The sequence below is a fragment of the Chelonoidis abingdonii genome, chromosome 9, assembly GCF_003597395.2.
Source record: "Chelonoidis abingdonii isolate Lonesome George chromosome 9, CheloAbing_2.0, whole genome shotgun sequence".
Classification (NCBI taxonomy): domain Eukaryota; kingdom Metazoa; phylum Chordata; order Testudines; family Testudinidae; genus Chelonoidis; species Chelonoidis abingdonii.
In genome coordinates this window covers 12932756-12950266 of record NC_133777.1, presented here as the reverse complement: position 1 = coordinate 12950266, position 17511 = coordinate 12932756, and the positions used below count along the sequence as shown (strand labels likewise).

The 17511-nt window shown below is 40.5% G+C and overlaps 1 protein-coding gene across 14 annotated transcripts in view; it reads left to right on the top strand.

Annotated features, from left to right (window-relative positions):
• The first annotated feature begins 1836 nt into the window (after positions 1-1836).
• SUN1 (Sad1 and UNC84 domain containing 1) overlaps positions 1837-17511 on the top strand; it is a 61501-nt gene continuing 45826 nt past the window's right edge. For 8 of the 14 annotated variants that reach the window (XM_075069214.1, XM_075069212.1, XM_032770989.2 and 5 more), the window contains exons 1-2: positions 5888-6086; positions 16563-16659. In XM_075069214.1, the coding sequence (XP_074925315.1) occupies positions 16583-16659 (77 nt within the window). In that variant the 5' untranslated portion in view covers positions 5888-6086; positions 16563-16582. Of the gene's footprint in view, positions 1919-5887; positions 6087-15926; positions 16660-17511 lie in introns of those variants that run through there. The other 6 variants (XM_075069209.1, XM_075069216.1, XM_075069215.1 and 3 more) reach the window with 3 other exon arrangements.

The following is a 17511-nucleotide window of genomic DNA, read 5'->3' as shown; positions in this document are numbered from 1 at the left end:
TGTAACCACAGAACCACTTTATGTTAATTAAAAGGTGAGTTTAGTTTAGCGTTAATAACCTCGGTGCCATAATTGTGATAATTTTGTTTTAAATTAGGAAAAAAACTTGTCCACGGGGCCCCACAAAATCTAATAGCTGCAGACACACAGGAGAGTTAGGGAGATGAGGATGTCACACTGTGCTCTGGGACCTGGGGTGGAGGTGTCACACTGTGATGGGGGTGTCACACCATGCTCTGGTGCCAGGGGTGTCACACTGTGACTGATGGGGGGTGTCACACTGGGATGGGGGTGTCACACCGTGCTGTGGTGCAAGGGGTGGGGATGTCACACTGTGACTAAAGAGAAGTGTCGCACTGTGCTCTGGTGCCAGGGAGTTTCACACTGTGCTCTGGTGCCAGGGGTGTCAAACCATGCTCTGGTGCCAGGGATGTCACACTGTGACTGATAGGGGTGTGTCACACCATGCTCTGGTGCCAGGGGTGTCACATTGTGACTGACGGGGGGGGTCGTCACACTGCGGTTGGGTGCCAGGGGTGTCACACTGTGACTGAGAGGGGTTTTTACACTGTCTTTGGATGCCAGGGCTGTCACTCTGTGACTAATGGGGGGTGTCACACTGAGCTCTGGTGCCAGGGGTGGGGATGTCACACTGTGACTAAAGAGAAGTGTCACACTGTGCTCTGGTGATGGGGGGTGTATCACACTGTGCTCTGTTGTCAGGGGTGTCACACTGTGACTGACAGGGGGGTGTCACACCGCGCTTTGGTGTCAGGGGTGTCACACTGTGATGAGAGTGTCACATCGTGCTCTGGTGTCAGGAGTGTCACACTGTGACTGACGGGGTGTGTCACACTGTGGTCTGGTGTCAGGGGTGTCACACTGTGATTGACAGGGTGTGTCATACCATGCTCTGGTGTCAGGAATATCACACTGTGACTGACGGGGTGTGTCACACCACGCTCTGGTGTCAGGGTTGTCACATTGTGATGAGGGTGTCACACCGTGCTCTGGTGTCAGGGGTGTCACATTGTGATTGACGGGGTGTGTCACACCATGCTCTGGTGTCAGGGATGTCACACTGTGATTGACAGGGTGTGTCACACCATGCTCTGGTGTCAGGAGTATCACACTGTGACTGACGGAGTGTGTCACACCGTGCTCTGGTGTCAGGGTTGTCACATTGTGATGAAGGTGTCACACCGTGCTCTGGTGTCAGGGGTGTCACACTGTAATTGACGGGGTGTGTCACACCGTGCTCTGGTGTCAGGGGTGTCACATTGTGACTGATGGGGTGTGTCACACCGTGCTCTGGTGTCAGGGGTGTCACACTGTGACTGATGGGGTGTGTCACATCATGCTCTGGTGTCAGGGGTGTCACACTGTGATGAGGGTGTCACACTGTGCTCTGGTGTCAGGAGTGTCACATGTGACTGATGGGGTGTGTCACACTGTGGTCTGGTGTCAGGCGTGTCACACTGTGATTGACAGGGTGTGTCATACCATGCTCTGGTGTCAGGGGTTTCACACTGTGATGAGGGTGTCACACTGTGCTCTGGTGTCAGGAGTGTCACACTGTGACCGACGGGGTGTGTCACACCGTGCTCTGGTGTCAGGGGTGTCACACTGTGACTGACGGGGTGTGTCACACCCGCTCTGGTGCCAGGGGCGTCACATTGTGATGAGAGTGTCACACCCGCTCTGGTGCCAGGGGTGGGAAGTGTCAGGCTGCGTGCTGGGGCCCTAGGAGGGAGCAACAGATTCGCTCCGCTCCGGTAGGGGCCGCTGCGCCTCGCTGAGCGGCGCCAGGGGTGGGGCGCCCGGCCCTGGGGGCGGTGGCTCCCGGCGGCCCGTAAAGGAGAGGTGGGGGCGGGGCCCACTAAGTGTCGCCGCCGCTCGGTCCCTCCTCCCCGCGCAGGTAACGTCTCCCTGGGGACGCGCCCGCTTTGCGAGGCCCGGCCGCTCCCCTCCCCCGGGTCCTGCTGCTCTCAGGGCGGGGAACCTCCCTGGTGAGGGAGTGTGGGGACCCTGGTGTTACCTAGCCCGGGGGTGGGGCGCTGAGTCCGCTACACGGGGCCGCCCCTCAGCGGTGAGGCTCTCGCACTGCCCTTTACCTCAGCCCGCCCCCTGCTGCTCGCGCCGCCGCTTCCGCTCCTGGAAGGAGGTGTCAGGGCCCGGGCGGGCGGAGATAAGCTGCGGTAGCGGCCGCAGCTGCTTTTGGCTCCTCCGAGGCCCCCGCCTAGCCCCGGCAGCGCAGGAAAACAAGGCTGCGCACAGCGATGCTTCTGTGCGGCCAAACGTTCCCCTGCCGAGGCGGCTGCGGCGTCTCGGCGGGTGGTGCCGGGGTGCCGGGCGCATTGGCGGTGGGGAGGCCGCTGGGTCGGGGGACGTTACATGTGATTAGAGCAGCGTGGGGCTGGCGGGGAGTTCAGGGGGTCACCTGGGTCCGCCCCTGCGCCGAGACAGGGCAAGTGCTTGTCTTAAAATCCCCCCTCTGAAGGGGATCCACAGCCTCCCTCTTCCCGAGCTTACTTATCTTCCTAGTTATAAAGAGTTTTCTAAGAGCTAATTTCCATCTCCCTTGCTGCAAATTAAGCTCATTGCTTTTTGTCCTGCCTTCAGAAGGCCTGGAAAACAATTGCTGGGTTCTTCTCTTTGTAACAGGTGGTAATGGGTTTGAAGACTATGAGTAGATTCCCCTCTCGCTCAGTTGTCTCTTCTCAAGATTAAATATGCCTAGTTTTTTTAAACCTTTCCCCATAGATGAGGTGTTTTTTTTGTTTTGTTTTTTCTTTTTAATCCTTATACTTTTCTTTGCTCTCGTCTGGACTCTCTCTCCCATGTGTCCACATTTTCCCTGAATTGTGGCACCCAGAATTGGACACAGAACTCCAGCAGAGGCCTCAGGAGTGCACAGTAGACACCACTGGGGCCCTGCATTATGTGAGGGGAGGTTGCTGACAAACTATGAAGGAGGGGCATGCGCTTGTCCCCGTCCCATTCCAGTTAGCACATACTGCCTCTGCCCATGCCCATACTGCCTTGCAGGCGCGTGCCCTGCTGCCAATGTGTTGTCTGCACTAGTGCTGCCTTTTTGTTCCTGCCACAATGGAGCTGTTAGCAGTAATGGGATTTTTTCCAGGGGGGGCGGAAAAATGGCCAGTGTTAAATAGCTCTAGAGTCTAACATTCCCAGATGGAGTCTAACAGGAGTTTCTGAAAACTATTATAATACATTTATCTATTACAGCTTGTACTTTACGTGTGTGTAGGTGTAAACTGTGATCAGACTATTTTATGCATGGCTGTATTGTGGGCAGAGCCAGAGAGGCACAGTTATTAGCAGGGCAGGATATAACATGTTGATGCTAGCATGAGATTAAGAAAGAGGAAATATAAACCTTACAGGAAGACTTTAGGGAAATTGGCTTATTAGGCCAGATTCTGATTGTTCCTGTAGATACAGAAGTTAGACCACTATAAAAGTGAAGTGAGAGAAATCAGTATCTGGTGTATTGTTGTAGGAACTTTTTACACGTGAAAAGCCATATTTTCTTGGAAATTGAAGTCTTGTATTTGTGTCACACAGGCAACAGCTAAACTAGGAGCTTGGGGTGTGATTCCCAGCTCTCTCAGACATATGCGCACTAGCTGTCTTCGAGCTAGTTGCACTAAATATAGTAATGTAGCTATAGTAGCATGGCCAGCAGTAATGCAGAATAACCATACTCAGTACATACTGCCAAGGTTCCAGCAGGTTTGCACTTGGCTCAACTAGCCTGTGTTACCACTGCCAGTGCTACTGGATGCTAGCTCAATGGTGTGTATGTCTGCAAGAGTTGGGAATCACATCCCTACCTCATAGTGTAGACAAAGCCACAGTAACAGTGATAGCCTGCTGCTGTGTACCCTTACCTGAACCAGTACCCCAGAGTGGTGTTAGTGCTGTGCTGCTCTACTTGCTAGAGTTGCTTTGCTTCGCTTTTGCTATTTTTAACACACAGTTCAGCCAACATTACCATTGTTGATCAGATGACATGATAAGAAACAATGTGGGTTTTTTACGTTGGGATAAATTAAGCTTGTGAGCAGTCTTGAGGTAAAAACACAGTAAAGACAAGGCAGCGTAGTTTTACTGTGAGTTAAGGTAGGCAAGGTAAGCAGTACAATTTTACCACGTGGTCAGCTGTGGGTGGGTAGAGATTAAAGTGCCCTGTGTTTTTACCTTGGGACCATTCACATGCATTATTTAACCTGAGGTAAAAACCCACTTTTTTTAGTGAATTCAAGGCATAGGGATTTTAAAGCTGGTGTTCTAGCCACATTCCAATATGCACAACTACATTCTGTTTAGGTAAACCACCTCTGAAGCTACCTTTCCTATGCCAGTCTTGCAATTTCACTTAAATGCATCATGATTAATATGTCTTTTAGTAAGAAAGCAAAAAACAATGAATTTTGTTTTGTCAAATTGTAATAAAAAAAAGTTTGGCATCTGTTGAAGAGACATTAGTATTTTAAAACTAACATTTCAGGAAGAGGAAATGAAATTTTTCCTAAACATTTTCTCACTTCAACCATTAGCCAGAAAACGTGCAAGTTAAAATATTTGCATTTCAAGTGTATTTTTAAACATGTTTCAGAATTAAGGCCTTGATTTTATAATTGATTGCATGTGGGAGCACCCCTTTAGGGAGCCTCACTGAATTCAGTGGGGCTCTGTACAGATAATGGGGTGCTGTGTACAGTCAATAGCAGGATTGAGGTTAAACAGTAAATTTGATACTTTCTCAGTGCTCATATGTAAAATAATATTTTGACAGTTGTTTAATGACAGCCTTCTGAAAACTCATATTTTTTTCCCAGGGTAGCAGAGATTTCTATTTTTATTTTTATTTTTAAAAAGAAGAGGGTCGGGGATAGGGAGTACTGTAAACTACTTAATCAATGCTAAGCCCAGCTCTGTACATGCAGAGTGACAACATGAGCGCAGCTTTGTTAGGAGTGTCCACTGTCTGTTTGTGCTTTAAAATATTTTAATTTTGCAAATTGTGATACTAAAAGCAAAGCAGGAGGAACAGCTTTTGAAGTATCTCTTTAAATCTAAGCACACATTTGAAATATAAAATACTTTATGTAAGCATATATGTTTTACATCTTTGAAACCTTGTTTCAAAGGCTGTTAATGTTTCAGTGATCAGGGAAATAATTAAAAATTAATCTTGCATTCCAGTTCTTTCTCTAATGTACAGGGACACTATTTACTCTTGTCAAAAATGAAACTCTGCTGATTTTAATAAAGAAAAAATGCCAGGTAGAAATATTGCCTTTGCAAATGATCTGCTTAAGGAGAGCCTTGTTAACTAACCTTGTAACGAATACATCTTTCTTTCTATTTGCATCTGTACACTAACAAATCATTCTGTCACCTATCGTGTTCTTCTACCTTTACTTCTTCATTGTCATGGGATTAAGAGCTAATTTAAATAGGGCTACAACTGGTATGTTTGGGGGTGGGAGTTTAGCTGTATTATAAAAAGCAGAAAATTGAATCAGGCTTATCTCTTTATTTTACAAATTAAAGGTAAGCAGTGAAAATTTAGGTCTTGCAAATTGTTTTGCCAAACACCTGAAACATGCATTTTAGAAATCAAGTGCTGTGTGTTCTCCTTGGTATAAAGTTTATTGAAAAATGGTAGTTAAATCAAAGGTAGTGTGTAACTATAAATAAAATACTGGACAAGGTCTTTAAATGTGAGCCTGTCATTCCTTTTTTATGGAGAGAAACTAATGGGTTAAATATGTGGGCTGGCTGAAGTAGCACTGTCCAATAAATTCAAACTCTGCCTAAGACTGACAAGAGGAGCTTTGAGAGGCTGGATCAGATTAGTCTGATCCTTCCTGCTTTGTTGAGACTGGGAAGCCATTTTGGGATTCTGCCGTGTGGAATAGAAGATAATGTGCTGTCAACTTGCAAACTTGCCTTGAATTATTTTGACTGGGATTGCTCGACCTTGGAACAGAATGCTGAAGCATATACTCATTCTAAATATGTGAAACAGATGACTCAGGATTTTGGATATATAGGTTTGATGCCATGCATTTGCTGTTTTTTTTGTTAAAATGTAATATAAATTGATAGATCTTGGAGCTTTAGCTAGGCAAACTGTAAATTAGAGTTTTGTTTTGAAACTGCTTAAACATCTAATTCTAGTGAGCCTTCAGTAGACCACTGTACCTCTTTAAATGAAGAGGCCTAGTTAGATGCATGTGCAGCATTAATTCTGCTTGAGTTTTTAATCACTGTCTAATCTGAAGGTTCCCAGTCTGTAAAAAGACTCAATGCACTTTAGCTATGACATGTTTTAGACTCTCTGTGTATATAAACAATGAGAAGACATGTTTGTTGCCTCAGTACAACTGAATTCGTAGCTATTTTCTTTTCAATTTTCATTTTATATAAACAGCATTTCTATCTATTTAACAGACCTGGTTTTAAGAGTAGTGTTATAGTTTGGCAACTGTCGAGTGCATTATAGTACAAATTTTTACATTTACGAGATAAAGTCTAATTTAAGATGTTAATGTTCTTAGTGTTCTCAGAGCCTTTTTTAAAAGAAACAATATATAAACATCCTTCTTAAAAAGTTCTTATCTTTATGAACAAATATTTTGTATTAAGTGTGTTTAATATTTGCTTGAAGCTCGTTGCTTTTCAGCCTGTTTTAAGTGGTAGTTTTGGGGATATGTGGGGAAGACATTGCAAAAATTAAAGATACACTCCATGGAAGTAAATACAAAGTTAATTTGATCACTTATATAGGAATTTCAGATGGCTAGATTCCTACTCACTAAATAGGACAATATTAATATTAAATGCTTATTGTGAACAATAGCAGAGTTTCAAGTTTGAAACAGTTGGTTACTAGGAATTGTTACATCATTTAATATTTATAGTAGTGAAATAAGAGCCCATGGTCTAGCAAAGGTTATTTAGAGTTTATGGTAGTAGCATGTTTTCTGTCTGCCTTCAAGTGTAGAGTTAAAATAGCAGATTGTGTTGACAGTAATGCTGTCAAATCTTATTCCGTGAACTCTTGGTAATCTCAAAAGTGAGACCATTTTCTTACCAAATCTAATTTTCCATTTGTAATGCATCAATAAGGGTTTGCTCTTACAAGGCTGCCAGCCTTGTATTTTGCTGCTAGCATTTGTCCAATGTCTTTTTCCAATGAAGATGTTGTGTTTTTCCCCACTTCTTAACGTTAGAGAGGAAGGATGATCAGGTGGTTAAGATAATAGCCTGGAAATTGGGAAACATGAGGTCAGTTCCCTGCTTCAATGCAGACTTCTTGTGTGACCTTGGGAAACTTGCTTAGTTTCTGTGCCTCAGCTTCCCATCTGTAAAATGGGGTGTTTGTGAGGATAAAACACTAAGAAAAGATTGAAGCACTCAGACATTTATTGTGAAGGAGGCCACATCACATAAGTGAATCACATAAGTCACAAATGACTGTAAGTTTGGGCTCATGCTAGTCCCTGTTACAGTGAGTGCACTGTGAATGGAAGGTGGCATGCGCTTGTTATGACAGATTTGTGCTAAAAAGCTGGTACCTATGGGCCTTGTCACCTTTATTAGAGGAGGGGGTAAAAAAGTCAAGAGGTGAAATCTTGGACCTGTTGAAGTCAATGGCAAAACTCTTATGGCTTCATTGGGGACAGTTCCCTGAATATGTCTATGGTTTTGAAGCTATGGAAAACAAGAGTTATAGTTTCCCTTTGGGAAGAGAGGCCTCTTAGCACAAGGCAGTGGGTAGGAGCATGGTTCTTCAATCATGCTGCTGGTCTGACAGCTTTGGATTTGCCCACATCTGCGGCCATCTGTACAGAGGTGAGGTCCCTTTGCAGTGTTTCCAGAACTCCATCTCCTCCCTTGTAGCATAGCTAACTCAAGGGTTGGGTTATCATTTGTTGTCATTGCACCCTCAGGGCTCATTGCACCACCAACTCTATTGGTTTGCCATGAGATGATGCCACTTCAGAAGATTATCTCCTCTCCCTCAAAACCAACACATTTCCAACTGTGTCCAAGAGGAGCTAGGGTGTTGCACTATGAGATTGATGTGTAATAGCTTCCACACACCACTTCTGTTATGCAGTGTCTGCTTGCTCCCTATTTGGCTGAAAGTCGTCCTTTGGTTTCTTACTTTCCTGTACTCTGTTACTTCACAAACCTAGTTTGGGTCTTTTTGTAAATAACTTTTTTGTTCTTATAACCTATAGAACTCATTGCCAGGGGATGTTACGAAGGCAAAAACTATAACTGGAGGATAGGTCCGTCACTGGCTGTTAGCCAAGATGCTCAGGGATGCAATCCTATGCTTTGGTTTTCCCTAAGCTTCTGACTGCTAGAAGCTGTGACTGGACGACTGGTTGGATCACTAGATAATTGTCTTGTTCTATTCATTCCCTCTGAAGCATCTGGCCTTGGCCGCTGTCAGAAGACAAGATACTGGGCTAGATGGCTCATTGGTCACTGGAACACAGCGGCCTTATGTTCTTTCACTCTTCTCCATCCCTTCCCACCATTCTATGTAGAAGTTATATGGATTCTTCTAACAGACTTTTCAAGAGAGAAGGAGGGACAATAGAGGCAGAGAAAGTCAGATCTTGGGCCTACTAAACTTGACAATATTCATTTAAACACTAAGTATTGTGAAAAGCTTATACTTTGTGTCTGCTGTATTCCCTCATGACGCATCAGCTTGAGTCTAGCCAGAATAAACAGTTAAAAGTAGGTTATTTTGTCAGTTTTTGGGGCCTCCTTTATTAAAATGCTTCTTTTTTGCTCCTGTTACTTTGTGAAAGATTCACCTGTACACAGGGAATTGACTGTGTATTTGACAGCACTCTACTATATAAAGTGAAGAAACTGGAAAAACAGAGCATTTCCCCCTAATCTTTCAATTACAGTAGTTCTAAGTGCTGCTCCTAACAATAGTGGGTAAAACGTCTTCAGAGGCATGGGCCAATATTTTCAAAAATTGTTGTCTAACATTAGGCTCTTAAAGTAATTACCTGATTTTTTTTTTCTTTTCAAAATTATTTCTGTGTGCTTGGCACTCCTGAAAATTAAATCACTCCATATTTTGGTACCTAAATCAGTTAAGTTTCTAACTTTAGGTATTCACTTTTGAAAACCATAGCTGTGACTTTTATACTATAGCTTGTAAGCAAAAGAATCCTCTTAAAGCTCTGTTAAATATAGTCAGCCGTTAGAACTGCTTTGTATTGCTGCTAATTTTTGAAAACATTTCAGGTAGAAGTGTACCTCATTTCTGAATCCCCCTGTTGTTGGACTAACATTATAAACTTCATTTTGAACTCAACAAACCAAGCTAAGTTGATAGACTTTTTTTTTCTGCTGTTACCAGGCAGTGAATCTGTGATTGGAGGTTGTGCTAGTGATTCAGTTGCCCTGTGGTAACATGAGAACCAAAGGCCAGATGACCTTAGTGTACATGCATTCACTTTTTTTTAATTAGCAGAAATATAAAGGAATACAATTCAGTAGTGATGATCTTTCCCAAAGTATTTGTCTTCTCTCAAACTTTTTTAAAGGGACCAGAAATTATCTAAATTCTAGCCATTTAATTTTGTTTAAAAACCTGGAAAAGGGAAGCTGAGTGGGCGGAGGTGCAGGAGAAAGGAAGTCTAATAGATGTTACTATGGGTGAAAGACAGGGGAGAGGACTTTCAAAGAAGGGAGCTTGCCACCCACCTCCTATTTGTTTTAAAATCTGTCCCTTGTAGTCTAGCATTCTAGGTGGAGGGACACTTGTGGGTGTCAGATGCATGAAATCAGCTGAGCTGCCAGGTCGAAATGTGATTTGTTGATGAAGTGCTCTTTGCAAAGTACCTGTACCTTTTGGTCCACATTCAGCCTCAGTGGCAAATTGCAGACAGACAAGTCAGTTGTCCACAGTTTTAAGGTATTTTTGCAGTTCTTGTTGTTGATTCAGTACAGTACCCTTACAGTGTAAGTAGACTGTAGCTGCGTTGTTAAAGATGACCTGTGAAAAAAGGAGGAAAATGGGATTGTGTTTTGTTGCTACTTTCTCAAAAAAGTCTTTCAGACCTTGAATCTTCTTGCATTGGAAACTCAGGTTTTGTCTGTTTTGGAAGACTGATTAGAGAGTTCCTGAAATGATATCAGGAAGACTGAAAGCTGAGCAGCTGGCCGAGGAACAGATTCCTATCCAGTCTGTGTGGGGTGTCCTTGTAATTGCAGTTTAATTCCAGTGATTTACTAAATGTTGAAGAGAAAGTTGGGGTAAAGATTCAATACCTATGCTTCATTTAGAGTGTGAGAACAACAATACACCTTTCTCTGAGACATCCAGCAGGCATTTCAGCAAAATCAAGGGTGAGTAGACTTGATATTCTTGATACATCTTAGGTACACATTTTTTTGAGGGGGTGGAGTGGGGTGGGAAATGTTTCAGGCATTCTTTATACATAAAAAAGCAAAGGAAAGCACAACTCCAATTTTAGAAAAGTTTTCTATGCAGAGATTTATCTCCAGCTACAATGAATAGTAAATAAAGAACACTCCAACACCCAACATTGCAGGTATTAACTTCAAAGATCTAGCTGGGGGGACTGTATAGAATTTAACCCTTAGACAAAGTCCCTTTCTACTCATCCAAAACAAAGTAACAGCCGAGCAGAAGTACATCTCATGGTTGTAACATGGTTTGATTTATCTGCACAGAGTGGATTAAAATGTCCTAATTTACTTCAGCCAAAAGAGCTTCCCTTAGTAAAGGGACAGAACCAACTTAATCATTTGTCTATTTTTTATATCATATAGTTAATAAAGCTACTAAGGTTGAGACTGTTCACATTTGATGAAACTTTGTATAAAGTCAGTCTCCTCTGCCGTTTCACTAGGTTCTTCAGTGGTTCTCAATCTTTCTAGACTACTGTACCCCTTTCAAGAGTCTGATTTGTCTTCCGTACCCAAGTTTCACCTCACTTAAAAAGTACTTGCTTACAGAATCAGACATAAAAATCCAGAAGTGTCACAGCCACACTATTACTGAAAAATGGCTTACTTTCTAATTTTTACCATATAATTATAAAATAAACAGATTGGAATATAAATACTGTACTTACATTTCAATGTATAGTACATAGAGCAGTGTAAAACAAGCCATTGTCTGTATGAAATTTTAGTTTGCACTGACTTCAATAGTGCTTTTTATGTAGCCTGTTGTAAAATTAAACAAAAATGTAGATGAGTTGATGTACCCCTTGGAAAACTGTTGCATATCCCGAAGGGTATGCACACCCCTGGTTGAGAATCACTGGGGCAAACCACCTTTTAAAATAAGCAAATACTGTTCTAAAACTGAAAAATTGGCAAGGGAACTCAAGGGCCAATATAGTATTTGAAGCTACTATTTACCCATATCTTGAGAATGAGTAAATTTGAAGCTAACTAGGCTCTCTTGTTCTGCATGGAGGGAGCCTAAGACAGCCTGCCTCCAGTTTTCTAAAACAGGCTCTGTTTTGTTATTTGAAACCTGACTATAGCTGGCAGCGTAACAATAGAAGATGAGTGGTTCTCTGCCCTGCCTCCTTTCATTTCCTCGTTCTTCCAAAAGTTGGTCCAATAAAAGATATTAGCTCGCCCACTTTGTCTTTCTGATATAGCCGTGTTGCTCCCAGGATAACAATACTGCATAGTCCTTCTAGCAATATCGGTAGGGGATGGGGAGTTTTCTTCCAACTACAGTTACTAGCATACATAATAGTTCCTGTCGATGCTTGTTGAGTTACAAGGCTGCACTCTTAACTCTGGAGACTCAATGTTATTACAGTTTCTAGTTTCTTGCAGGCTTGTGAATTGAAGAATGAGTCCAGATCTAAATCTGAGCTTTCCTCACTCTGTACGCTAAATGTATTGTACAGTGGTATTCTGCCATATTATTTATTACATAGGTTGTGATCCTGCAGCTTTGAAGCATCAGGCGTACTGCTGGCACTTCACGTTGCATGGCCCCACAGACACTTCTGTATGCTTTTTTTATTTATAAAATATGTCAGGGTGGATTGATTTTAAATCACCAAGTGGAAAGCCTCCATTTGAATTACTGATTTTAATCAACTTTTCTATTTGTATTTGTTACTTTCTAAAGAGAGGTGAATTCTCATTGGTTGATACAACTATTAAATTGTTGATTTACAACTAAGTAGAGCCTTTACGCTAGATTTAGTACATCTTTTTGCTACCTAGGAGGGTACATTTTTAATAATGTACATTTATTTGAGCAATTGCGTAGCTTAATATTCAGATTCTTATTAATTTTATATCTGAGTATGTTAGAAAATGGTGAATGATCTATTGCTTATTTACTAGATAGTTTCTTTTTGCTTATGACTTGTCAAGCCGCATTAAGTTGGTAATAAATTTAAACACATAGCATATAAAATTTATTTTTATTAAAACAACCTTTAAATGTTTTGGATACATACATTTCTGTTTTTCAGAACATGTTTCACATTTACATCTAAGTGACTTTAATAAAGGAACAGAGGGATTAACAAGTTAGTGAATTAAACTGATTATTTTATCAGCCTGGGAAAAATTTCAAATATGCCTAAGTGAAAGCGATTGGAGCTTAAGTTCGTACCCACCTCATTTTCCAGAGACTTAGGCAACAGTCTTCTATGTTGCTTAGGCTGTCCTGCAAACTTTTAAAACTAGATCTCAACCCATCTCATCATTTTTTATTCATAGAGTAAAAAAGGGGAGACAAGTTTTCCTGTTTTTGTTTTTTTTCCCCCCCAACTCTCAGTTGATTTCTCAACTTTGAATGAAATGAAGAAAATATTCTTTCTGTGCCTGCAGAAGAGGCTGCTGCTGTCAAAAGCTGCACTTACTCTATTTCCAGGTACTTAGCTAGTGACTTCCCCTCAGTTCAGTGGTGTAACTTCAGGCATAGTTTATTTCTAGCCCTGAAATGTATTATGGTTGGCATGATTGATGGGTGATGATTATATGTCCAGTTCATTGCTAAAGAAGATACTGTTGCTGTTAGGCATCTACCCTGGTACTTCAGTGTTAGAATATTGGCAAGAAAATGAGGTGGATCCATCTTCTTTACTGCCTGCAATTTAACTTTGTTGTTGGGTATTTCTCTCTTCAATGTCTCTTGAAATTCTTTTCAGATTTAAACATCAGCAACACAGTAACAATCTTTTCTGCAGTTTGTCCAAGGCTATGGAAATGGATTTTTGTATACTCAGCATATCTTCTGCTTTTCTCTTTAGTCTAATGTTGACTGCTTTATCATACACTAGCATAATAAAAATGGTGCAAAAATAAGTTTACTAACTGGTTGATTCAGAGTGTTCAGATGTGTCCACATCATCTTCAGTCATTGCCTTCTGAGGAGCATTTTTCATAATGTTTCATTCTGACAGTCAGGCCTTGCATCTTGGTTGCACTGTTTGCAATTAGCAGATGTTCATTTTTTTTAACCCAGAGGTACAGGAATTTCTTGAAAATAAAAATTCCCAAATAGGGGTTTTTTTATGTCCTGTGGCCATGGCAGGTTTTCCCCCTCCAGGTCCCAGGTGTAGAAATCAGCACTAGAGTTTGTACTTGGAAGAATATTGTTCCTTCTTCTTACACTGCTCTTCTTTGACATCAGTGTTGTTCCTTTCTGGCTGCACACTCAGCTCCTTCTCCCTTGTTATATAACAAAAGAAAAACAAGAGAACTAACAGTCCAAGACTTCTGGTCTCATACCGCACGTGCCTTTTGAACCTGCAGTATTTTTTTTTTTATTTAGGGATAGAGAGGGGCAGTTGAGAAACTAATGGATTAGTTTGTTTGTATCTCTGTCTGCTTACATAGAGCAAGGCATTTACTTGAAGTGCCCATAAACCATCCAGAAGCAAGGGCAAGTAGGTAGAGGGCAGATCAGTGTTTCTCCAGGAGCTGGAGAATAATTTTTTCTTGCTGGGTGGAGTCACAAATATTCATAGCTTGACAACTAAGCCAGTCAGAGCTCAGGCAGTGAGAAACAAAAAAGCAGGAGTAGGAGGCTATCCAGGTGGGCTCATGGATGATTCTGATGAGACACGTAATGGTGTCTCCTGGAGTCAGAGACTGGATCCTAATGCCTCGGATGAGTTAGCCAGTCTCTTGCACCCAGTAGCACAACACTTTTTAACTCAGATTTATTGATAGATGGTCATGGAGTCAGTATATTTTTTTTATTTAAACGTTTTAAGAGATAATAAATTTAGGCGTTAATATATTTTGCATTACATTTGGATTCCATTTTAAAGAGGTTTATTTTTTTTAAAAGAAACTTATAATTTAAATAAAATAAAAAAAAAATCTGATATTTAATTATTTTTTTAATTAAAATCTGTGACGTTTTTTGTTTTTAAATCCACCCATTGCATAGCCTCTGGCCACCTTTTACTGAAAACTGAACAATTACATTCTATATGGTGGCTATCCTAGCCAAAAATGTATGGACCATCTCATTAAAAGCCAGTAGTGTTCAGTCAAAAAAAAATGTTCCCTATTTAACAAAAACAAACCCAGTCAGGTAAAAAGCTTGAGAAAACATATGTGCTCTGAAACAGGAGATCTAACAAGTTTTGAGGAGACTTCTTCTCTGAAAATGCTCTATCTTTGGTCTCCAAAGGCCAATGCAGACTGCCATCAAAGTGTGGCAGCTGATTTGGACAGCCAGGACAATCTGTAGGGAGATATAGGAACTAGAGACGATATCTAATCCAAGGAATTTTAGCAAAAAAAAAAAAAAACCTGCTAGTGCTACTGCTGATTCAGCTGCAGTGGTGCAACTGTGATGTATACATGGCTGTGATGGCTTCTGGTATCTGTTACCACCACCATTTCAATGTCCAGGATTATACTTCAAAAGCCTAGTCTCTTCTATAATTCTTGCAAATACTGTGCCTGCATCTTTGCACCTACAATTTATTTGTTGGAATAAATAGGTAGTTATCCAACTACTAACGTGTCCCCATTTTATTTGCAGGCACAAATTGCACCTGCAAAAGGGGAGACCTGTCTGAACTTTTGGGTCTAAGAGTTAAAATGTGCTCAGTGCTTGATTCTATTCTTTTATTCTGGTTATTTTCTAATGTATTCATGAGCCTGAAAGAATGTATCTAGTCAACTGACTGAAGTGTAGTGCTGAAGAAGAGCAAAAGTTTATCTTAAAATTATTGTCATAAGCAAGAGAATAATGCCATAATTTATCTGTGGACAAAAAAAATTATAACAAGTTTGGCAATTCTCAAAAATAGGGCATTGTAATGGAAATTTTGGCAGACTTAACTCTATTGACATGAATAGCACCATTGCTGTAACAATTGCCCAACATAATCCAAAAATAGAATCTATTTGGTCTTGCTAGGGAGTCTTTCTAATAAGAAGGATCTTTAATGCTGTTGCTAATTCAACTTCTTTTTTTTTTTTTTTTTTTGCATCAGGTTTTATCCTTATAAAGCATGGCTTGCATCATCTTTCTTCACCCACACCCATAGTTATTTGTTCTGCTCTACAGATCTCTTCGTGTTATAACATCAAATCTTCCTGAATGCCTTATTTACTAGTGTTTGGGTATTTGGCATGAATCAAAACATTATTTCCCTTCTCTTACTTCAAGACACATACAGATTTGAATCAAATCTTTAAAAGTACTCCCTTAAAAAACCTGAAAGAAGCTTAGGAAAATGTGCCTAACACTAGGTGTGTGACTCAGATTGCTGTTGGTTCGTCTCCCTGGGTGTGTACATGAGTGTTTTTACTCAGGAGATTAGTTTAACACCAATTACAAAATACTGAACTGCCCCTCATTTTATTCTTCTTTCTTTTTTTTTTTTTTAGAAAGTGAACTCAGAAATACTCTCCACTGTTTAGTGAATGATATTCAAAAGACTTTAAGAAAACAATTTTCCCGGATAGAAAATATTTAACTTACAATAGGATTAGATGGCAAAGCATCTAAAAAAAGCACTTACGAAATAGTGTGTAATTGGAGGGCTGGTCATTGAGCTACTGATGATATTTTAAAGGTATTACTTTAGGTATTGTAAAATCTGTTTTTTTTGTTTTTTTTTTAATAGCATAGCATATTGGAAAGTGATGTGGTATAATTAGAGTGATAGCAGCTTGACATATTTTATGATGGCATTCCACAGAACTCAGTAAATACCAAAAAATAGACTATCTAGGTCTACTCAGAAGGAAAACTGTTCTCAAGAGGAAACCAATTAGGTTCATGCAGCTTTGATAAGGATATCTAGCAACAGCAGTAAAGTTAAAAAAAAAAAAAAAAAAAAGCGCCAGCTTCATATGTTGTAATGCAGTTCTCTGGTGTCAGAAATTTTTTTCTACTGCAGTATTTGCAACATTCCATAACACAGGCTGAACAAAGCAAGGGCTCTCTTACCTTGAATTTAAATACTTTAAAACCATTGCATCACTGTATTTTCACCTTTTTGCAGTATGATTTGAAACAATCACCATGGATTTTTCACGTCTACACATGTACACCCCACCCCAATGTGTGCCAGAGAACACTGGCTATACATATGCACTCAGGTGAGAATTTTTATTTCTTATGGATAAATTATAAACACTCCAAAATGCTGTTAATCCTAGAAGCCTTGGCTGTCATGGTAAGTAATTACTTTTTAAATATACCATGTATGTATGTATGTATTTTTTTTAAAAGGGTATGTTATAGATACCAATGTCTAATCTTGTTTCCTCTCTGGAGATAAATGTACACATTAATTTGGAAAATTGTAAGTTCTGGACCAACAGGATGGTGACTAAGATAATGACTAACTATTTCTATGAATACACTGGCCTAACCCTGCACCTAGATACCATTGTTGTCTTGTTTATAAAGTCTTTAAAAAAATCATACATGGATCTCTGTATGGCTTTATTGTAGTTAATCAGAATAATTTATTTGTAAACCTTATTAGGATAAGCACGTCACTCACAAAACACATACTTAAGGCCAAATTCTCCCGTTAGTTATAATGTGCAATTGTTGCTGACTCCAGTAGATGACTGAGTATGAAATTCCACCCAAAGTAAACTGTTCATTAAATTTTGGCAAGATTATACTATAGCAAGAGCTATAATTCTGAATTTGGTAAGCTAGTTGTTGGTAGGGATATTAAACTGACCACTATATAGTCCATTTTTCATTAGCTAAATCACTTTGCATTACCAAAGTTACTTTGATAGTAAAGTTCCTGCTCCATATCATCCAACTGAAAGGAGAAACTTGAATCTTCCTTAATCAAAAACCCACCTTTTAGATAACATTCAAGATTGAGTTTAAACAGATTGAGCAGATCTGCTTTCTAAGTTCAGGAAAGTATCTGAAGGATATGTAAAGAGGGTGGAAGGAGCCTGTAGTAAAGTTACATATCTATT